Raw genomic sequence first — 18,103 nt, 5'->3', positions numbered from 1 at the left:
TGAGCCAGTGACAGAGGCTGAAGTTCAGCATATGATTCAGGAGAGGCAAGAGAAGACTCCAATTGATTCAGAAAGAAAGATGCAGACAGGGACGTATGGCAGACAGACAGTATGCAGGTCTTCACTGCTCTTACTTAGAGAACAGCTGTGTGGTTCTGCTAAAGAAGAGACTATCAAGAGAACTACAGTAGGCTACAGTAATGTACTGTACAATGCCTAAATCAGCCTTGAGTCAGTCAAGCTTTGTGTGAGGCCATTTCTGAGCCATACTGCAACACTCTAAATTGTTCTAAAATTAGTGAACTATTAATTAGAAAAATGACTAAAATCTCTGACAAAAATGACAGACAATATTGAGATCAAATTAAATCAACTATATTTTTTACTGCCATGCCAATGGAAACAAACCCTCGGGTTTTTCGTATTATCGTGCATTATTTTATAACCTCTGCAAACTTTTAATAAAGTATTCAATCAAAAAATCCATTATTGCAATGCGTATAAGGCTATACCAAGTCAAGAAGCCATTGGATATATTGTTAACAATGTGAATGTAGTTGGTGTTTAGATATTTATGTAATGTAGGCCTATAGGTAATTTCTTTACAAAAACAACTTTGAGTGTATACTCTTCTTTCTTTGTGATTTTTGAACAATGAGTAAGAAATACCAGAATATCATTTTATTCCAAAACAGACAAATTACATTTATTCATAAATTACAATCTTCAAATTGACCTACATCTGTAAAAGAAGCATCTGTTGTGAAACAGTAACAGTTCTCATATATTGTAGAATGGTCACAAGGAAATGAATGGTTTTCTATCTGTTGGCAGTAGATTACATGTGATGCTTTTTGCATATTTTGGTCCTCTATAGCATTCATTCTCAAAGTGGGGTTGGGGGGGTCCCAGCAAAATTAGTTAATATTATAGCGTCACAATTATTTTAACTACTTTAACCAAAACATTTTTTTAAATACTTTGGCTATTTAAAAAATAACAGATATACAAGCTCATAGAGCTTGTATACCTGCTATTTCTTTACATATATATTTTTAATTTTTACATTGAACATTTTTAACTCAAATCTTTGCTTCTATGGGTCCCTGGCATAAAACATTTTCAGATGGGGGGGTCAAATATCAATTTGGGGGTCCTTGACATGAAAATGTTTGAGAACCACTGCTATAGTCCAATGTACAGTAGGCCTATAGTCCAACAAGGTAGAGCATTGCACAGCTTTTCACAGTTCACATTCTCAGAATGTCTTTCTTGGCACAGTAAGATTCTGGACAAATAAAATAAAAGTGATTGGATGCTATTTTCATATATGTATTATTTTTTTTAACTCCTCAAACAAGCTATAGGCCTATTTTATGGTGAATTATTTAACATACACCATACACTGTTCTTGAAGGTTCCAGTGACATATACAGGTCATATTTATTTTACGATGGAAAAGGCTTTGTCTTACAGATGTTGTCCTGTCCTGTTGACCATTAAGTGCTAAATAACATAAAAACACTGGTTGACGCCAGGCATTATGCATTAAGAATAGGATACAAATAGAAAATCATAGTCATGTCTCCAGTTTGGTCCCATTAATGTAATACGAATGCCTTATTGCTTAACCACTTAAACCCTACAGTATATACTTTGTTGACTGGAGTGTCCCAGGTGTCAATACCAAGCCCCCTACTTGTTTCCCTCTACAACAAATACAAAATAAACAAGCTTTCCCTCTACAAGCTCGATATATAATCGATTGAATCAATTAATTAGATTTAACTGTTGAACCCCTAATTTATTATTGATGTAAAGACACACGTGACATGATTGAGTGTGGAGTATTTTAGGAAAGATGGAGCTCCCCAGTGGAGGAGCAGGATAGAAACGTTGAGGTACATCTCAATGATTGATGGTGTTCCTGTTCTCCTGTCCCCTGCTGGGCTGCTCTGCGCTGAAGTCACAGGCCAATAAATGCTTCATGTCAGAAGGTGGAAGCGGAGTGAAAACATCACGCTCCGGGGGAATTGTCATTTTGCTCGGGTATAGAAAAATAATATGTTGTTGCTGTCGGGCAGAAATCATTTCCATAGGCTACTTTAACTCTTTTTCCACAAAAATGTTCAAAAACGAAATAGCAGATCTCTGTGAGCATGTATCGTATCTGCTATTTTTTAATAGCCAACGGAATGATAAAATCTAAAACAACACAGATGCTTTCCCTTCCCGTCTTAATGGGTTGATTAAATACTGAATTTTCTAAAACCAATGTTTTGCCACAGTTTTGGGTCGCGGACCCATTCTTCATGGGTCCCGAGTAAACATCCCTTTGTTCCCCGTTTACGACATATTTCTTTTAAAAAATATTATTTCATACGTTTTTAAAAATAAATACATTAAACAATGAATTATTACATAAATTAAAATAAATGTAATTATTTTCAGAAGAATTTCCTCAATAAAAAAAAACCCCAAACTTAAATAGCCTACATTTCATAAATGTAAAAATATTTTCACTAGTCTCGAGCCAAATTTTTGTTTAACATTGTTCTTGCATTCAATGTCTTGAATGTTGTTTTGGCACAAGGTTTGAGGACAGTCAACATACAGTAGCTGCTATCAGTTACTGGGAAGTCATGTCCAAGTTGCATGTACAATACTGCAAATCACATCTGACTTGTACTACACCATTCTTACTGTATGTCAAAAATGAAAACCTACTCAATTAAAAAGGAGAAAGGAATGAATAGAAATGCACTGAAATAGAAGTAAATTGCGCACTTTAGCAGTAACACCAGGGTGCAGAACATAAAACAGAAGGTGGGATGTTTTTAGAATGCCATTTAGAAACACCACAGGGATGAAAATAAATGACCAGAGACATGGAATTAAAGATGGGACTAGACCATGCAGGGAGGTGAAATCCATCCCTAGCATGAATTACACCCTGGGTAACCCCTAAAAAGCAGCATCACTGAAAAGATCCACAAGTGCACTGTGAGTAACTACTACCCAGTATACAGATCGTCTCTGTCGGTTGGAAACCTCATAAATCTGTTACTTTCTGTTTTTAAAATGAAAAAAAAGTAGCAGATCAAACGTTTCGAGCTTGTAGATCTGCTACTTGTTATGCTTTTGTGTGACACTGTGTGATCAAGTAGGGTGAAAAAACATAAAAAGTTAGAATATGGAGATAGGAGGTTTCGGCTCGACAGCAACGATATCCACTAAGTTTGACTTGTCTTGTGCTTTCAGATCGATCAGTGTCGACAAAGACAGGAGGAGACAGTGTTCAAAACATTGAGAAGCACACAGAAACAGATACACTAAGGTGTACAATGAGGAAATGACAAAACTATTAAAGGAGCCTTTACAAATAAAGGCGTCTGGTTTTTACAAAAACAAATGTCGTCCGCTGCACCAAAAAAACAGCATATTAAAAATTAGTCACTGACTAAAATGAACAAAGAAACTCTATTTAAATTCATATAAACTTCTGAATAAATAGCTGACTTAGCACTGTGCGCTTCCACACGCATGTCCACTCTGACAGTGCAGAGGAGAGAGAGAGAGAAGGTCAGAGGAGGAGAGGGAACGAAATCTGTCCGGATCTCCAGCAGTGCTGATTTTCCACTCACTTCAAGTCTCAGGGCTCTCTGAAGGACTCAGACATGGCACAGAAGAAATAGACGCAAGCTCACGCACGGTCGCTTGCACGCACGCACGCACACACGCACACGCACACGCACACACACACACACACACACACACACACACACACACACACACACACACACACACACACACTCACTTCCATCCAATAGCATCCAAGAATCTTCCTTGTCCTCTTCGACCTCTGTCCTCATAGTCGCGTCCATACCTCTTGTTTTTTTTTAAACTCTTATCTTTAACTTCACTCTTTAAATAAATAAATAGCCCATCACACAAACAAAGCATCCATCAATACGCAGTCACTGTGTCCAATCTGTTCTCCATTTTTATCCATCCATCCATCTCTCTGTCTATCTCTCTATCCACCTGTCCACCTCTCCGTCTAGGTGTCTACCTCGCGATCCATCCATTCACCTCTCCACCTCTCAAGCTATCCATCCATTCACCTCTCCACCTCTCAATCTATCCATCCATTCACCTCTCCACCTCTCAATCTATCCATCCATTCACCTCTCCACCTCTCAATCTATCCATCCATTCACCTCTCAACCTCTCAATCTATCCATCCATTCACCTCTCCACCTCTCAATCTATCCATCCATCCATCCATCAGGCTGGCCCTGTCCTTGTGTCCGTTCGCTACCTAATGCGCCCGTTCTCCGCGGGTGTCGTCAGTTCAGACTTGGGATCGGGTCCCAGGGAGCTCCAGGCCGTGAGGTGACAGCGTTGCATGATGGGACAGGCGCTGGGGCCCACCGAGCACACGTCAGCGGGCGCCCAGCGGCCCTCCAGGAGTCGGTCCAGCCAACGGCGCAGCGGGGCGCCCGTCAGGCCGGCGTTGGCCTCCGCCTCCTCCACAGCGCCCAGGCTGACGGGCAGGCGCAGCACCGGGTTGAGGCCGTGGAAGCTCTGCTCCATGTAGGAGTTCCGGGCCGGTCCGCCGTGGAGCCGCCGCGCCTCTTCTGGACAGGAGAGAAGAGGGGAGGAGAGCAGGGGTCATCCATATGTGTCCGTACACAGGCTAAATGTGTGACAAGATCTGTTCTTGTCCGTGGCAAATGATTTATTAAATGTTTTACATTTGGAATGTTCTTACTTACACACACACACACACACACACACACACACACACACACACACACACACACACACACACACACACACACACACACACACACACACACACACACACACACACACACACACACACACACACACACACACACACACACACACACACACACACACACTCTCTCTCTCCCTCCTCTTCCTCCCTTTCTCCTCCATCTCTCCTCTACTCTTTGCCATCCTGACCATTACATCTCTCATTAGGCACCCAGCCAACAACAAGGATGACATTGTGTGTGTGTGTGTGTGTGTGTGTGTGTGTGTGTGTGTGTGTGTGTGTGTGTGTGTGTGCGTGTGTGTGTGTGTGTGTGTGTGTATGTGTGTGTTACTTGCATCCTTGGAAAGACCAAACGTGCTGAAAGATGAAAATGACATTACAGTATGTAGATACAGCTAATAAATCAAGCTATCCAGCCAGCCTTTAATACCTTAAAGGGATAGTTCACCCAAAAAAAATATTTTTCTATCAATTACTCAGCCTTGAATTAATGGACATTGTTTAGTTTTTGTCACATTCCTAAGCCTAATGACTCTCTGATAGGAGACATAAGAGTCTCCATTGAGTCTCCTGCCCTTTAAACCCTACACAGTATATGTTGCTGTACAACGTCTAGTGACGATACGCCATGTTGTGAGCTTGTAGATCAGCAATTTTGGTTGATTTCGGTCAGTTTCCGCCTGTGGCGACAGGCCCAAAATAGGGATGCCAGAAAGTAGTTAATATGTCACCTCATAAAGTTCACACACCTGTTGACTCTACACTCAACTCAGGGGAGACTCATTCAGATAGAGGTGACCTACTGTGTGTGTGTGTGTGTGTGTGTGTGTGTGTGTGTGTGTGTGTGTGTGTGCGTGTGTGCGTGCATGCTAGTAGTGAGTGACTGAATGACTGGATCCTATGACTATATATATATATCAATGTTGTTGACAGCTGAGACGGCATGGCCGTGTGTGTGTGCGTGTGTAATTCTAGTCTTAGACATAGCTTCCCCTAACCCTCTACGGGTGTATGGTTCCAACAGGTGTCAGTAGCGGACACAAGCACGCCGCTTGATAACACTATCCAAGGTCAAGGCCAAGGTCGCAGCCGCTTGGGTCTTTGGAGTCAAAGTTCACAACACAGGCAGCCTTTCACTTTTCCGTGTGTGATCCCCCCACACCCCCAAACCGCGTTCTTATTCAATTTGTGTTCTCTTTGCTTTCAAGAAGTGTGCGTGTGTGTGTGGTGTGTGTGTGTGTGTGTGTGTGTGTGTGTGTGTGTGTGTGTGTGTGTGAGCTCCTTTAGATACATTAGCTCCAGTCCCTCTCAGTCCCCCTCTGTGACTTTCACATTAGTCAACATGAGCTAGTTGAGTTAGCCTCATTAGCCTGTTAACCCCAAACATTGTCCCCATTTGGGACAACCACACACACATACACACAGACACTCTCTATCTCTCTATCTCTCTCTCTCCAACGAGAGAGCGACAGAGCACCAGAAATGTTTTTTCACCTTCAAAATAAAAGTACAGAATGAAAAGACCGTGGCAGAGGCGAAATTATAAATGAATTAATACCTGGCAGGGAATGTATTAACATACTAAAATACAGTTCCGGATTGCAGCTTTATTCAAACTATAATGAGTGCCTACTGCCTAGCAGCAAAATCACCTTTTAGGTGAAAACGTTTCCAGATCAACGGGTATAAAGCATATCCTGCCCCAGCCTGTGTGATCCCTGGTCTCGAGGGGCGGGTGCCGGTCGAAAACAGACGGTGGATCCTATTGGTTCACCGATCTGAGTGCCTGCCCCCGCCCACCTCCTCCCCGCCCAGTAGAAAACAGCGGAGAACGATTGGAGAACGAAAGCCTGGTGACGCAGAGGTTAGCGGAGAACACTGACGTCATCAAATTTGTTATTGGTTAGCGAAATACAAGTTGGGTCCCACTTCCTATACCAGATTTTCCAATGGGTTTCCCCAGGCTTCCGAATGTGAACGAAAATAAAAGCTGGGGTACGGAAGCTACTGAAAGGGTGATCACCTAAAATGGTATAGCATGCAGCCACCTCTCTCTCTCTCTCTCCTCACCTGGGCCCAGGGGCTGCTGGCGGTGATACTCCAGCGGCGCCACCACGAAGGTGGTCTGCCCCAGCGGGTTCCAGTGGTGCAGCACGCGCAGCGTCCACACGCCGGGCCGCAGCGGCAGGCTGAGCGGCGGCCGGTAGTGCGTGTACTCGGCGCCGGCGTCCACCAGGATGTCATAGGTGGCGGCGATGACGTTGGTGGGGTCCACCCACACCACGGTGGCCGTCAGGTTGCCCGTCCCGCGGCTCCAGCGCTGCACGGCGGCCGGCTCGTCCTCGGGCCCCAGCAGCCCGCCCCAGTTCCGCAGGATGCGCTCTTTGGGGTCCCAGTCCGTCCCAACCTATGGGTGACAGACAGAGAGAGAGAGAGAGAGAGAGAGGGAGGTGTGAATGTAATGAAACCTCTTATCCACATAATATAATACAATAATAATAATATAAATAAATAATAATAATATAAAGAAACACAAAATGCTAACATATTATGTTAGCATTTTGTGTTTCTTTAGTTTGTCTTTGTAAATTGGCGCCCTACTTGATCATACTAAAGCGTCCCATGAAAGCATCAGGAGTAGAAGATCCACAAGCTCGGAAAAAAAAAAAAAAACATGACTCGTTTTGAACTTGTCGATCTGCTACCCTTGTTGATTTGAAATGGAAGCCTGAAAAGTAACAGTTTTGGACATATAAGATTTCCACCTTAGAGACGCTATATGAAAGTGTAATAGACAGATGATTATTTCCTGATGGACTTCCATTAGGAGGAGTAAAACCAGCTGGCAGGACGATCATTCTGACACATGGCTCAGATGCTGGAGCCTTCAGACCCCCCCCCCCTCCCCTCCCCCAAAAGAAAAACAAATAAAGAAACGAGCACACCAAAATACTCATTGCCTCCTCTTCCTCTCACTCTTTTCTTCAAAACTTCCGTTTTACCTTAACAACATTAAATATGACCATTGGCTGTGAGTTGTGTGTACCTCTTGTTCACTGTGTTGACTATATTTTGCATGCATGTATGTTTCTATTGATTGTTCTTGTAGTACACAGTCAACGCTTCAGTATTCAATTTATCCATTTATTAACACTGAGTGGAACCAAATGGACTTGTAAGGGTCCAAACGAACGCTGTAGGATCCGAACGCCGCGGATCATTAGGAAGGCAACAACAACGTCATTAGAAAATTCTGTATTTACTCTAAAGTAAATAAATATATATACATTGCCCCGAATACATTTCTGATGCCTGTGTCAGGGACAAAGACACTCACGACTAAAATGTTGTTTAGAGAACTATCCCGCCCGAAAAATGTGAGTGTGAAAGTGAGTTTAACATCGTTTAATGCAAGCATGACGTTTCTGTTTGGATCAAGTCCAGAAAGTAGTTTTTTGTCCTTCAGTCGGCGTTCACGCAAACGATGAGTATGATGACGATGTGTGAAAAATCTTACATTAAAAGAATCTGTTTGTTTAACTGTTAAAGCTTCAGACCTGTATGTGCTGCAGTCTGTTGTTTGGGTTGGGGGGCGTGGCCAGGCTGAAGTGGTCTTTGGGCGACGCCCACGTCTCCAGGGTCTCCAGCTGGCTGGTTGCTAGGTTACTGGTGTGGTGACGGACCAGGTAGCCCTGGAACTGGTCAGACAGGAAGTAGAGGTGGACCGCCACGGGGTGACCCACCGCCATGTACCTGAATACACGCACACACACGAGCGCGCACACACACACACGCGCGCATGTACATGCACACACGCACGCACACACACACACACAAGCAAACAAACAGGAAGTTGAGTTTAAGAGGATGCTTCTTGATTGTGAATAAATCCCAAATAAGACACACACAGCTATGTGTTGATTGGCTGACGTCAATGGCCTCAAGATGAAAACAAAATCTTCTATCCTGTGCCAACCGTCAAAAAACACATCAACCCCAACATGCACGCACGCGCACGCGCACGCGCGCGCGCACGCACACACACACCCACACACCCACACACACACACACACACACACACACACACACACACACACACACACACACACACACACACACACACACACACACACACACACACACACACACACACACACACACACACACACACACACACACACACTCTCTCTCTCCAGCTATGAGTCCCCACCCAAACAGCAACAAGTAGTTCCTTGTGCCCGGTGTGGGTCTCCACCCCACATGCACGCACGCACTTACACACGCACACACACGCGGGTGGAAATAGCCAGCCTGCCTGGACACTGAGGCCTGTTTGTACCCCAGAACAAGCTAACTTTATCTGTGTATTTAATTTGGCATGCACGTGCAGTCATGCGCACGCACACGCACACGCACACGCACACACACACACACACACACACACACACACACACACACACAGGGGCGCTGCTGAGGCCCATTGGAAAGACACATACAGTACACATTCCATCACCTCCATGCCGGTTGGGGGTTGCGAAATCACAAGAAGCAGTTACTGTACACATGGTGTGGTGCTCTGCTAGAGGGGAACCGTCACAGTCCAGGCATAAGTGGTGTATATCGTCTTCGTCGGGTGAAAAACTTGTATGTCCAAAACTGTTACTTTTTTCAGGATTCAAATTCAAAAACAGCTAAATCTACAAACTCGAGCTTGTGTATCTGCTACTTTTAATGCTTTTGAGTGACGCTGAAGTATGATCAAGTAGGTTAGTAGGGCATTCATTTATAATAATAAAAAAAAACACGTAAAGGGGTTTCTGCCCGACAGCAACGATATACGTCTAGAATGCCTTCTACTTTGAAGGATGAGGGGAGGACGTCACCACTGCTTTGGGGGACGTCAGGGTGCTACTGTGGTAAAGACAAGGATGAGGGGAGGACATCACCACTGCTTTGGGGGACGTCAGGGTGCTACTGTGGTAAAGACAAGGATGAGGGGAGGACGTCACCACTGCTTTGGGGGACGTCAGGGTGCTACTGTGGTAAAGACAAGGATGAGGGGAGGACGTCACCACTGCTTTGGGGGACGTCAGGGTGCTACTGTGGTAAAGACAAGGATGAGGGGAGGACGTCACCACTGCTTTGGGGGACGTCAAGGTGCTACTGTGGTAAAGACAAGGATGAGGGGAGGACGTCACCACTGCTTTGGGGGACGTCAAGGTGCTACTGTGGTAAAGACAAGGATGAGGGGAGGACGTCACCACTGCTTTGGGGGACGTCAGGGTGCTACTGTGATAAAGACAAGGATGAGGGGAGGACATCACCACTGCTTTGGGGGACTTCGGGGTGCTACTGTGGTAAAGACAAATCCCGTCTCACTCCTGCTAGAATGACTCCTGACTTTTTTTTTAAGATTTGTTTTTGGCTTTTTGCCTTCATTGATAAGTGAAGACAGAGGGAGAGAAGGGGAGAGACGTGCAGCAAAGGTCGTCATGAACGGGACTCAAACACGCGACGCGCTGTCAGGCCAGTGTCAGGCCAGTGCCGTTGACTTTTCACTCCCGTCCCAATCCTGGGATTAATACAAATTGTAATCCCATCCCACGGGAATCCCACAGGTCCCACAGGAAGGAATCCCGTGGGAATCCCGAAAGAAATGTCATCCTCTACTTAGCGCCACGTTTTGAGCTTTCTGTCCGACAGCAACAAAGTCATTTCCCTACTCCTACAAGTTGGCAACAGGGTGTGTCACTGAGAGGAATAGCGTGTTCCTCTGCATGCGTTACACCGTCCCAATGAGAACTGTCAGTTGAAAAGAGGCGACTTCATGTGTCGGAGCAGACGTGCTCATCTAGATTACACCCTCCCATGTGACCATCCGTAGCTGTAAGGGGGAAACGGCTAAATTGGGAGGAAAAGAATAAAAATAAACCACCAATGCTTTTCAGCAGTGCTTTCCTTATAGGAGGGCTTTATGGTGGGTTTTTTCACCCTGGGGGACTTTCTGGAGGTATGGATTTCCGCTCCAGTAAAAAGGTCCTATAGAATGAATTCACCAAGGTTAGAAAATGTTTGTCTATGAAAACCCAGCCGTTCTCAGAGGAAAAAGCTTCAGATTTTGCACAGCATGAAGGCTCGTTATGCTCATAACATTGTTTGGATGTTCTCAGACAAATAGAATTAGACTATTACAAAAAACTATGGAATGGATGAAAGAAAACATACAAATTCTACTGTGGGGAAGTGGAACTGGCTTAGGGGGCGGGGCACGTCACCTCCTGAACGATGAAGTTGTTTGTTCGACACGCTCCCAGAACGTCTTTGGAGAGCTCGGTAGTGAGGCTGAGGAGTACCTCGTAGCTTTATTTGTTGTACACATGTACTGTACACATGTACTGGAGGATGACTCGTGTAATTAGGGGAGGAGATCGACTCACTTATAGTCAGTTAATACGCATGCACGCTGCACGCACGCACACACAGGGTGCGCACGCTTTTCCGACACACCGAAGATCCGAAGCGGGGGGACATGCGAAGCGCGCACACACACACACACACACACACACACACACACACACACACACACACACACACACACACACACACACACACACACACACACACACACACACACACACACACACACACACACACACACACACACACACACACACACACACACACACACACACACACACACACACACACACACACACACACAGACTGGCAACCTCATCTTAGAAACCTGTCATGGCAAACTGCAGTAAACACTTTCCACTGTGTGGATATATTATATATTCCTCATTATAGATTACTCTCCATATTTAAGACACTGTACATAATACTGTATAAGGCATATGGATTGACTGTCCATATTTACACACACTACTTTTTATGTATACGCTTTGCTATACCTTTATGTTCATTTATATACCTGTCATAGGCTCATACAACATGCGCGGTCCAATCAATATATGTTACTGTTTACCTTTTTTATTTTTAGTTTATGACTTTAGCTCAAGACCCAAAAGATAAATTAAACGTTTAGCAGATCTTTTCACTACGTCTTAAACATTTGTTTTCAAATTTACTGATTATTTTCTTCTTTTATTTAATAATGAAATTACTATGAAAAATCATATTTAAAAAAAAAATTATATTCAGGCAGATGCCTGATGAAGGTCTGACGACCGAAACGTTGCTCAATAAAATCTAAACTCAAGTGAAGACAGTGTGCGGGATTCTTTTTCTCTACTTATCAGCTCCAGTTATGCGACGCACCTGTCCATTGTAGGTGTGCAGAAGGATGTTTTTCTTATAATTATATTCATGAAATTCTTTTTTGGGAATGTTGTTTTTTTTTAATGTTTTGAAATAATAAATAATTAAAAACAAAATGTAGGAAAACAAAACCCCAGTGTTTGGGAACCAGTGCTCAACGTTGCATATATACCTGCAGCTCTTGTCCTGTGGGTGACCCTGCAGGGAGTTGGAGGCCCGTGCCAGGCCCATGCGTGCGAAGGCGTGGTGGTGGCTGAGCAGGGCGTCTGATAGGCCAGCGGAGCCGTCCGTCTCCTGCTCGTAGGCATTCTCCCAGTAGGCCTGCAGGCCCGGCGTGCCCTGAGGGAGCCCCCCGAACAGGAAGGAGTCCAGCTGGTTCACGATCTCCTGGCTGACGCTGGCCTCGAACTTCCGGGCGAAGAAGGTGGGCCGGGACGCTTGCTGTTGAGAGGGAAGCGGCGGCGGCAGGTTAAGAAGCTGCTTTGTGCCCACAGAAAACATTTTATATGTCTTGTCCAAATTGTCCAGAGTGCCATACACGCTTTGATGGAGACCTCTGCTCAATGATCATGGGCGTGTCTCTCCAACCCTGTCGTCAAAGGAAAGTGACATTGATGAGAGGGGCACTTCTCTCCTAAAATGTAAACAATTTTCAGCTTTAAGGTGACCAGAGCGCTCCACCAAAACATTAGATTAGGACAGCAGCCCTTGAGGGGATTCCAGGGAGTTCCCTAGATAAATTATTTATAGTTTGGAACCAAATGGACGCTCACGGATCTGTAACTCTGAGAGCGTAACGAATGGAACCAAGTTCTCAGCGTCCAAATGAACACTCAGGATGTCTGTGTGTTAGCAACTCCATCAGAGCAGCAGGGGGCTCCTGCCTGGTCCATGCACCTTGACAACCATTGTTAAACACTACGACGTGTTGAGAGGTGTGCAAAGGGACACTGCATTCTGCAGAACAGAGGTTGTTCCCTCCTCCGGCAAACTCTTTCCACATGGAAGGGCCCAATTTTGTGTGACAATTCACCCGTGGACCATTTTCACATCCTCAGAGTTCAGTTGAACATTGTAAATCCACAGGTGGTCTTAACCGCTCGAAAACATCAGTGAAGCATAATGAGCATGAAATGAAATGATTTCATCATTTATTAGTGATCTGTTTAATATCACACACAGACACACACACACACACACACACACACACACACACAGAAACACGCGCGCGCACGCGCACACACACACACACACACACACACACACACACACACACACACACACACACACAGGTGTGCGTGCATGTGTGTGTTTGTGGGCACGTGTATGTAGTGAAAAACCCTGATTCAAATCTCACACAAATCTTAGGAGTGAGACGCAGGTTACTACGGCAACCAGAGAAAATGCCATGGCAACCTCCTCGGAATGCACACACACGCATGTGTGTGTGCGCACAACGCACAACACACAACACACACACACACACACACACACACACACACAGGCCCTCTGTCTGGAGCAGCAAGAGACTGACACCATGCCTATCAAAGGAAAGGAGAAGATTTCTCCCTGTGAGGAACTCAAATCCACAGCCTTCATCTGAAATCCTTGTGAGGACGGAGGGCGCAGGTTGATGACATCACCAGAAGAAGGGTGTGGCTGCACCACAGCGGTTTGTGGGCCACGGTAGGACTTAACCAAGGACTTAACCAAGGCAACCCCAAGATAATCACTGCCCTCACAACTACACAGGCTGTGTGAGCCTTCAGTTGATGTGTTTATATACTGTGTATATAGATACAGATACTGTATGTATGTAAACCCCAATTTATGCTTTGTCACACACCAAAAATAACTGATCCGCAACATCACAACGTGTCGCCAATGCAACGCCTAGCTGAGTTTGTAGATATGTCATTTTCGGCACACGAGAAATACGGCTTTACGGCTGTGTGTGTGTGTGTGTTCTCCCACATGTGTTAACCTAACCTCCAGCTCAGTCCTACAAATGGCCTCACTACCTGGCAAACCCTTGCATTATAATAATGACAACCCTTCTCTACCACAGTAGCTAAGTAGCTACACAGCTCTATAAATACCCTGGGCCTCCCTCTACGAGCTGTTTTAGGATCGGTTTCCCTTGGCAGGGCTTCTTACGGAAACCATCAGCATTTCCACCACACACGCTCAATGTCCTTATATCTCTTGTTACGCGGGCCAGTAGCCAAAGCCAACCACCCTCCTTGTAAAAGAAACAAACGCACATTTGTGAATGCTAAGCTATTCTGGTGCCTGGCCACCGTGGCACCCCAAAGTTGCCCTCTTCTTTAGCATTGCGTCGCTGTAGGGCAGAAACCTTGAATCTCCATATTTCACCTTTTGTTTTTATATAAAAGACCTGTGCCCGTCTACTGGCCTACTTGAGAATGATGCAACTTGGGAACCTAATAATACCCGTTGTCATAGCATCCATTTTTAACTGTGTGTCCCACATGGAGATGGAGATCTCTGTATCTGAAGAGGGCAAATTGACTGACTGGTTAAGTAGGCTAATCAATTGTCAGGTATGGGGTTGCCATGGCAATCAATTTGCTGAGGCAGAGGCTGGGAATTGCACAGGTGAGGGGATTTAGGCTGACTTTTGTGGTGGTTCTGGAGAACCGTGGGTCCAACTCGATACCGGGCACTGCACTCCCTGCGGGGATGTGGAACGCGTGTTTCGAATATGAAGTTGGTGGGGCAAACGGTTCTCGAGTTACACGCATCACAACCGTACACACACACACACACACGCATGCAGACACGCAGAGGCGTGGCACATTTACGTATAGTAGGATCATGTTGAAGTGATTACGTCTGTCTATGAGTTTCTAAATATTTACCCATTAAAAATAATTAACATGAACTAACTTAGCTAGTTGATGTACCACCCAAATGCAGACGACACGGCACGTTGACATATTGTGAGCTTGTAGGACAGCTATTTTAGGCGTGTGACTCTATCACATGACGCAGCATAAATTGGGGTTTAGACTTTAGGCTATTCTTTTTTCCAACAGCATTAGCTGGCAACAAGCTAATACGTCACACCTAAGCCAAGTCAATATCCAGAAAACTAGTGCACTAGGTTATTTTCGGCCACATAAATGGAATGGAAAGTTAGCCAGAAAGTCTCAGCTAGTGCTGGCTCATGCAGGCAAAAAGATGAGCTTCATGGGAAAATACAGTGGCTCTTCAGGAAGATATTTTGGACCTTCGTTTACCTCCATGACTCAAACATAACTGCATGTATGGAACACTCTTAAAACCACACGCATTCATGAGTTTCACACCAAAATTATACCTCCACTTGGAAAGAGTTACAATTTCTCTTACAGAATGATATGATTCTTGGCATGAAAGTGCTACTCATTACAGTAGTAGTTTTTAAATCATTGATCCTTTTCTTATAAATCAGTTACACCACTCGGTTACATCACTCTGTTTGACCGTCTCTTGTGGATTGGCAATTTTTGCCGAATGTTCAGCGCAGAATAGAGACGCTAGGGTAAAAGACGAGGGGTTCACCTGGAAGCGAGGCAGGTCGGACGACTTGAAGTCATTGGGTGAGCAGCCGCACCAGTCCACTATGTGCTTGTACTGGCACTTACAGCCCAGCTTGCGGTTCCAGTTGGTCAGCCTCAGGTTGTTGTCCACCATGGTGTGACAGTGTACACTATTCTCCAGGACTGTGTGAAAGAACGACTGGAGAATGAGGAGAGGAAGAAAGAAAGAGGGACAGAGTGGTGAACAGGCAGGGGGGGATAGTTAGAGAGAGAAAGAGAGAGAGAGATAGATTTTGAATGCCGGAATTTCATCCCCACCACAGCAGACAAAGAAGACATTTCAGCCAATAAGAATCAGCAGCAGTGTGTTAGGAGTTAGATCGGCCGTGTGGGACGGTTCCCGGTTCGATCCCCAGCTCCTCTTCGCTGCACGTCCAAGTGTCCTTGATCAAGACACTGAACCACTTAACCTCTGTTCAGTACGTGCATGCGTGCGTGCGTGCCTGCATGCGTGCAACCACTGGTTACCAATGTTTTGAACAATATTTTGTTAAAAAGTGCACAATTTCCATTTGATTAAAGTTTCTATTTGATAATATTTTACGTATATTTATTTAACCATATTAAAAACAATAGCAGATCCACAACCTCAAAAAATGTTGAGGTTGAAAGTGGTTAAAAATTGGATCACACCGAATGAATAATTGCAGATACCAATGTTGTCATCCAAAACGTCAAATGGTCCATATATCGACCAAACCAATATATACCGTAGGCCAGGCTCTAAAGCTTTAGATATGGCCAATCTAAGTGTGTGTGTGTGTGTGTGTGTGTGTGTGTGTGTGTGTGTGTGTGTGTGTGTGTGTGTGTGTGTGCGTTGCTGTACCTCTGCAGGCAGCAGTGTATAAGTGTAGAAGCGCTTCATGCTTCCGACCAGCTCGTCCTGCGAGCTGACCACGTAATCCACGAACGCCCGGTTCAGCAGGAACCAATCGGAGCCTCCGTCCACCGCTATGCCCTCTGGGATCTTGCGGTCTCCGAGACGCCACATGTGGGTGTCACACTCGTAGAAGAGACGGTCCAATCCTTGCTTACGGATGAAGCTGAGACACACACACACACACGAGCAAGCACACACACACACACACACACACACACACACACACACACACACACACACACATTATTCATATAGCCTACGGTGTATGTAAAGGTGCTCAAAACATTTCGTGCAAGAAATGTGGTAGAATGAGGAGGCGGAGAGAACCTATAGAGATGTAATTACCGTGCGTTGTCTCTGCCATGAGATTTGATGAAGTTCATGTCTCGGTATTTGGAAAGGAAAGCCACAAGTTGGTCATTGGTCCTGAGATGAAGAAGAAGTTAACATTAGTACTCCACACGCATTCATCTTCACTAACAATAGCCGATATACAAGCTCACAACAATGATTGCTGAATGGCGGGGCTCCACCGGGCGCGTTGCGTCAAAAAAAGGGAACCTTCCCTGACGGTGACGGAGACTAGACATTGACGCGCCCGGTGGAGCCGTGTAACAGTGCCTCTAACATTCTCATATTCACTCACAAATTGTTGATAAATTATACAATTATACATACTGTCACGGCCGGGCAGAAACATTGTATCTCCATATTTCATCTTTTAATGCTCTATTTTATACTTCATTGTGTGACAGTGTTGTGCAAAAGTAGCAAAAATACAACGCAACGTTTTGTGAGTTGGGTGAGCTTATAGTTCAGCAATTCTTGCCAATTTTAACAGGAAGCCTGTGCTCCATGTGAGGATGCTCACACGGCTGCGTGTGTATCTCCATATCTATTTTAAATGAGTGATTACACAGGGTTAAAAATGGTTGTAGCGCTGAAGCCCCAGGACGGTGTTCAGGAGGTGAGGCCCTGACAGATGTGCTGGAACTCGGTGGGCAGGATGCAGCATGCATGCGTCATCTCCTCTGTTGTTCCGAGGATGATATACTGCAGCCTGTCTGTTTGGTGGCCGACTCAAACCCACACAGCTCTAGAGGAGTTAGGGAGAGACGTTCTGTGATGGCCGGGTACAATGTGGCCATCACTGCCCACGGCAGATTACACTTCTCTTCAGTATATCCTCCACTAAGCCATCTCGGTTATCGTCGCTGTTGGGCAGAGACCTCCATACTTTCTTTGTGTGTTTTTTTTTGGTAAATTAACATCCTACTTGATCATATACAGCGTCACACAAACAGATCTACAAGCTCAAAATTACTGCTACTTTTGCTATTTTAGAATTTGAATCCTGTAAGCATTGGCTAAATGAAATGACTAGTACACTTAATCTTGAGAGAATAAGGTATTTCCTGAGAGACAGGGAGAAACAATTTGATAAGGTTTGGCTGCCCCTTGTCCATTACTTGAGTAGAAACAATTAATAGACAGGATACCACTGATATGGTTGACTGTACGCCATTTTCTTTT

At 45.0% G+C, this 18,103-nt stretch overlaps 1 protein-coding gene across 3 annotated transcripts in view; it reads right to left on the bottom strand.

Annotated features, from left to right (window-relative positions):
• Positions 1 to 347: 347 nt before the first annotated feature.
• Positions 348 to 18,103, bottom strand: part of xylt1 (xylosyltransferase I) — a 46,519-nt gene continuing 28,763 nt past the window's right edge. Inside the window, exons 5-12 of one of the 3 annotated variants that reach the window (XR_013964811.1) lie at positions 16,916 to 16,996; positions 16,517 to 16,733; positions 15,653 to 15,829; positions 12,258 to 12,526; positions 8,362 to 8,557; positions 6,875 to 7,211; positions 4,261 to 4,640; positions 348 to 4,220 (exon numbers count right to left, since the gene is read on the bottom strand). Coding sequence is in view for 2 of the 3 variants with exons in the window: in XM_080774907.1 (XP_080631033.1) it covers positions 4,318 to 4,640; positions 6,875 to 7,211; positions 8,362 to 8,557; positions 12,258 to 12,526; positions 15,653 to 15,829; positions 16,517 to 16,733; positions 16,916 to 16,996 (1,600 nt within the window). In the remaining variant the exon portion in view is untranslated. Of the gene's footprint in view, positions 4,641 to 6,874; positions 7,212 to 8,361; positions 8,558 to 12,257; positions 12,527 to 15,652; positions 15,830 to 16,516; positions 16,734 to 16,915; positions 16,997 to 18,103 lie in introns of all 3 variants that reach the window. The other 2 variants (XM_080774907.1, XM_080774908.1) reach the window with 2 other exon arrangements.

The sequence above is a fragment of the Protomyctophum bolini genome, assembly GCF_963924005.1.
Source record: "Protomyctophum bolini genome assembly, chromosome: 11".
NCBI lineage: Eukaryota > Metazoa > Chordata > Actinopteri > Myctophiformes > Myctophidae > Protomyctophum > Protomyctophum bolini.
This window is presented reverse-complemented; position numbering and strand designations above follow the sequence as displayed.